The 5,411-nt window shown below is 29.8% G+C and overlaps 1 protein-coding gene across 1 annotated transcript in view; it reads left to right on the top strand.

Annotated features, from left to right (window-relative positions):
• Positions 1-3,700: 3,700 nt before the first annotated feature.
• Positions 3,701-5,411, top strand: part of LOC103604696 (follistatin-related protein 5-like) — a gene marked incomplete at both ends in the record, with an annotated part of 14,349 nt that continues 12,638 nt past the window's right edge. The window contains one exon of the mRNA XM_008589272.1: positions 3,701-3,897. Coding sequence (XP_008587494.1) covers positions 3,701-3,897 — 197 coding nt within the window. The remainder of the gene's footprint in view (positions 3,898-5,411) is intronic.

The raw sequence follows: 5,411 nt of genomic DNA, 5'->3' as shown, positions 1-5,411 counted from the left end.
TATACTAGTGAATCTCTAGAATTAGAATAGAACCTGAAACATAGTAAGCTTTCATTAATTTTACGTGTAACAATAGTACACTTAAGTAAAGTCCATGTAACACAAGATAGTTTACACCCTTATCTTTTTGACACTTAAGCAGATATTCCAATTAAGATTAAAGTTTTTAAAAATTTTGTTCAGACTATTTTTAACAAAAACAGTTTTAGTTTTTTCATATGCCCTATTTAACAACTTACAATTAATATAAATATGATAACTTTCCATGATGAAATTGATTTATATATGCATTTTAAATCAATCGACTGAAGTTTTGAATATTCCTTATTCCATAAATAAAAACCATTTATCAAACAATATTTTAAATTGTTCTATCAGCGAATATTGAATAGTTTGCAGAAAAACAGTTTCAACATACATTATAATGTGAATAGAATTGACACTAAAATAAAAATATTCAATTTTTATTCTTTGTATAGCTAAGATTTCAGCTTATATTGGTACCAAATTAATTTAATTATGACAGTGGATGTTAAAGTGAGAAAAAATGATATTTTTATATACTTTTGGTTGACTATTTTGTATTGAAAGAAATTGGTAGTTTTTACTGGTGGATGGGTTTGAGAATAAAAGTATAATTTCAAATATATAAGAACAGATTATAGCCTTTGAAAAAACATATTATACTTAGCATAACTGATAAGAGCAAAGTGACCTGAATACAAGAACTCCTTCACTGAAATTCTGATACATCATCACATTTGCCAAACTAGAAAATCAAACATTTTTTCACTTCTGCTTGGATAGATTTGAAAACAGTTGTCCATGACAATGTGGCATATCATTGACAAATTATGCCCTAAGTAGGAAAATGTTTGGAGAATGAATTTTTAGCTCACGACATTCCCCTGTTATTTCCAATAAGATTAATTCTCAAAATTAATCAGTAAGTATGTCAATCTAATTAACTTTTTTAAGTTGAGTAAATACTTAATATTCCAAATCCTTACTTTGTATTTATCCTCCTTAACCCATTGTAATATGAAATCTGCTTCATTTATTTATTAAATTTTTTCATTAAAGTCACAGTTACCTTTAAGTTAAGGAATCCGATGGACATGTTTTTTTCATTTATTTTACTTTTACTCTGAAACATTTAACAATTCATCATATTCTTTTTTTGAAAAGCTTTTTTTTTTTTTTCTTGGCTTTCTCTTCAGCACTTTTTCATAGTTTACCTTTTACCTCTCAGATACTATTTTGTTTTTCCTCTGTGAGTTCTTTTTCCACTTGTAATATAAGCAGTCATATTGCTTGTAGTTTCTTATTATATTTATCTCTCACTTTACAAATAATGCTTGGAAAAATTTACCAACTCCATGTAAAAGTTGATTTTAACTATTAAATGGCCAAGAAAAACTTAATCGTGAAGATGAGAGAAGGAAAGATAGAGGATAAAAGAGATATTGCTTGTCTGTAAAAATCATTCTGCCCTTTTCCTGCTCTGTAACCTTGAACTAGTTATTCAGTCTCTCTGTATCTTAGTTCCTCATCTGTAGAATGGTGATAATATCATTGCCTTTATTTTGGGGTTGTCGTGAGGATTTAACATGTAGAAAATGACTGAATATGTGTAAAGTTCTTCGCATATAGGAAGTGTGCATTACATGTAATCTACCATTAATAACAGATATACCTATTTATTACTGAAAAATCTGACAGATATTTTTATTAACTTTATAAATTGTACAAAGATTTACATAATTTTAAAACTGTTTATTGTATATTTCCATAGAATATGAACATCTTAACTTCACTGCTTGTACTGTTGTTTTCTTTGGGAAGCTATCAACCACTTCAGTGCCTGGACTTGAGAAGAAATTTACAACAATTTGTGGACTGAAAGGATTAATGAGTGTATAATGATGATCAAATTGATTTGATTAGATCAAAATTAGAGTGTAACAACCTAAATTATAGTCTCTCCCCCAGTTTTAAATATGAGTTAAAATGTTTTTAACATTTAAATCCTACTTCCCATCTGCTTAGGGTCATATACAGAAATCCAAGTTTGGGTTATTGGAATGATCTGTTATCTCTTGGAACAGTCTGCTATCCTTTTCCCCATTCTTTCATCACACATTCCTCCTCTCCCCAGTGCACACATGTGTACACACACCTATTTGGAAACTCCTTTAGTGCTACTTTCCTAGACACCAAAATTGTTAACTGTAGCTATGGATTTGATTGCGTCTCTCTTTTGTCAGTGAGTTCCTTGCCATTATGAAAACATATTCTTTCTTATTATTCTTTAGTAAGAACAGGATAATGCAAAATTGATGGTCTGCAGCACAGAGTTTACATTTTATTGTAAAAAAGAGCTTTATGACAGGATTGCTAAACAATAAAATTGCTGAAAAACAGTAGTCATTTCACTGTCTTTGAAAAATAAGATAGCCTCTCATCTCTCTAAAAGAGATTATTTTCCATCTTGTCTTAAAAGAGAATGAAACTTCAAATATTGTTTTTCACCCCCATTCTTCTATCTTTTAAAATCTTCTTTTAAAATTGTAGACGTTGTCAAAGCCTCATTGTCAAAGTTGACCACAATTTTAACATCAGAGTTTTTTCCCTAAAAATATGTTGTAAAAAATTTTAAGCTAATATAAAACCTACAGCTTCATTTGCAAATTACATTATGCACTGTGTTTTCATATAATATATTTTATATCACATTTTCTATCAGCAGTATTTATTTCTTTTCAATACACTATTTATAAAGATATCATCATAGGGCCATTGTAAGTAAAATCTTTTTAAAAATAATTATGTGAAAACTTTAGAGCAATAACAGTTATTTTTGAGAGACATTAAGCCAAACAATTATTTTCATTGACTATGATGTTCCCAGTATTATGCTGGTTATTACATGGGAGATACTATAAATCTGTAATGCATTGTTACTTTAATAAGCTTATACTTTATGCAGATAATATTTTTGAAGTTTAAACTTCAAGATACATAATGCAAATATATATCATGTTATGCATCAAGTGCTCTAAAAGAAGAGAGAAATGAATATTACAGCAATAAGAAAAGACTTCTGGAAGTATACTAATATGTTCGTAGTGTCATTAAGAATAGTAATTATTAAGAAAAAAGATGGAATATGTGTGTGTATAGTTATCCATACATACAAATTATTCAAAACAAATTCAAAAGTCTAACGCATATTTCATATTAAAAATGAGGTATAATCTATTGGAACCAGATACATATGAGTTAAACACAAAATCCAGCAAAATCTAACCCTTTGTGCAAATCATCTGAACTCCCTGCATTTCTTTTTTTTCTACTGTAAACCTACCAATACTGTTATGAGGATTAAAACTAAAACATTGAATTTAAAAACTGGAGCCAATGAAGCTATCATATTTTTTAACATCCATCATAACATCAATGCCTTCTTCATAGGGAAACCACACAGTAAATACGTTATCAGAAATGGAAGTTTTCTATCCTACAATGAGAATATCCCATTTCTTTTTGCTTGTTCAAGTTGTAAGGTATGCAAAATTGGTAATATAAAAATTATGTACAAAGTCTGTTGTCCATAAAGTATCAACTTTTAAACATTAATGAAGTAAATTATTTATTTTCAATAATATTGAATGAAAATAACTTAGTTCTTTTGTTACAGGAGATAACTGCAAGACCACTGAATACAGCAAGATGAAAAGCATGCTTTTAGACTTACAAAATCAAAAATATATTACCCAAGAAAATGAAAATCCCAACGATGAAGACATATCTCGGAAGAAGTTGTTGGTGGATCAAATGTTTAAATACTTTGATGCAGACAGTAATGGACTTATAGACATTAATGAACTAACTCAGGTATGACTAATGATTAAATCAACAAACAATTAAATGTAGCATACATAATATACTTAAATTTGTCTGAATTACCTCTATTGTAGTAAAATATAAATTTAATCCATATTACTAAACAGTGTTGGAATATAACATTTTTGAGAGCAATATTTATCAGCAATATTGATTTCAAGTAACATTTATATGGTGTCTTGCAGTTTACAAAGATATGTCTACTTTTGATAGATTTCTGTAACCTTAAATACCTAAAGGAATTGTAATATCTCTATTTTATAGAATTTATAAGATCTCTCCTGATATATTTTGAAGCCTATATAGTGTTTAATTTTCTGTCAGTCAATAAAATCTGGTTTATCCAGTGTCCAAAGACACTATTGAACACTTCTATAGCACATTGTAAATAATGATTTAAGCTGATACTTAATCACTGACGTATTCCAGAAATTTTCTCTAATCTAGGATGTTTTAACATATTTAATCTGGTTTTAAACACCATGATATCAAATATCATTTCTCTGAAAAACTGGCATACAAGTGATATATGTAAAAAAACTTATTAAAGAGAACACTTTAAAAAACAGAAGGTCTTTCTTGTGAGCCATTTAGGTAAAATGAGAATATTTTTGTGTGTGTGTCACTGAGGCATATAGACAGGTCTGAATAAAAACATAATAGCCAGATTTAGGAATCTAAATTAGTTGTGGCTAGTAGTGAAAATATAAAACAAGGGACACACTATTTTTCCTGAAATATATACAGGTTTTTGGGAGTCTTGGAAAGAAGAAGCCAAATTAGTTTGTTAGAGAAATGGCAAGAGCAATGATGAATTTTGCTGGCTTGCTCCCCATACTATTGTGAATAGAGCTGCTATAAACATGGGAGTGCAGGTATCTCTCTCACATGATTTCCATTCCTTTGGGTATATACCCAGTTGTGGGATTGCAGGGTCCTATGGTAGTTCTATCTGTAGTTGTTTGAGGGACCTGCATACTGTTTTTTGTAATTGCTGTACTAATTGACAATCCTAATAATAATATGTAGGGTTCCTCGTTTCTGCATACTCGCCCACATTTGTTATTTTGTCTTTTTTATAATAGCCAGTCTAACTAGAGTTAGATATCTCATTGTGGTTTGTTTATTTGTTTGTTTGTTTGTTTGTTTATTCATTCATATTGGAACATAGTTGATTGTCCATATCTGTGGAGTACAGCACTGAATATCAACACCTGTGCTATTGATCTGCATTTTTCTGATGATTAGTGATGTTCAGCATGTTTTCATAAACTTGTTGGTCATTTGTGTGTTCTTCCTTTGAGAAATGTCTATTCAGCTTTTTTGTCCATTTTTCAGTTGGGTTATTTGTTTTATGATCAGAGCATAGTGGTTAAGAACTTTGATTATAGAGCCATGTCAGGCCTTAAAAACTAACGCCACCTTAAGTGCCATTACAAGCGGCACCATTATGGGCCCACAAGGACGTATTAACGTGGCAGCCTAAGACGGTGCCAGGAGGAAGT

The sequence above is a fragment of the Galeopterus variegatus genome, unplaced genomic scaffold (assembly GCF_000696425.1).
Source record: "Galeopterus variegatus unplaced genomic scaffold, G_variegatus-3.0.2 Scaffold5338, whole genome shotgun sequence".
Classification (NCBI taxonomy): Eukaryota; Metazoa; Chordata; class Mammalia; order Dermoptera; family Cynocephalidae; genus Galeopterus; species Galeopterus variegatus.
The sequence above is the reverse complement of the archived record's forward strand: the minus strand, read 5'-3'. Positions and strand labels throughout refer to the sequence as shown.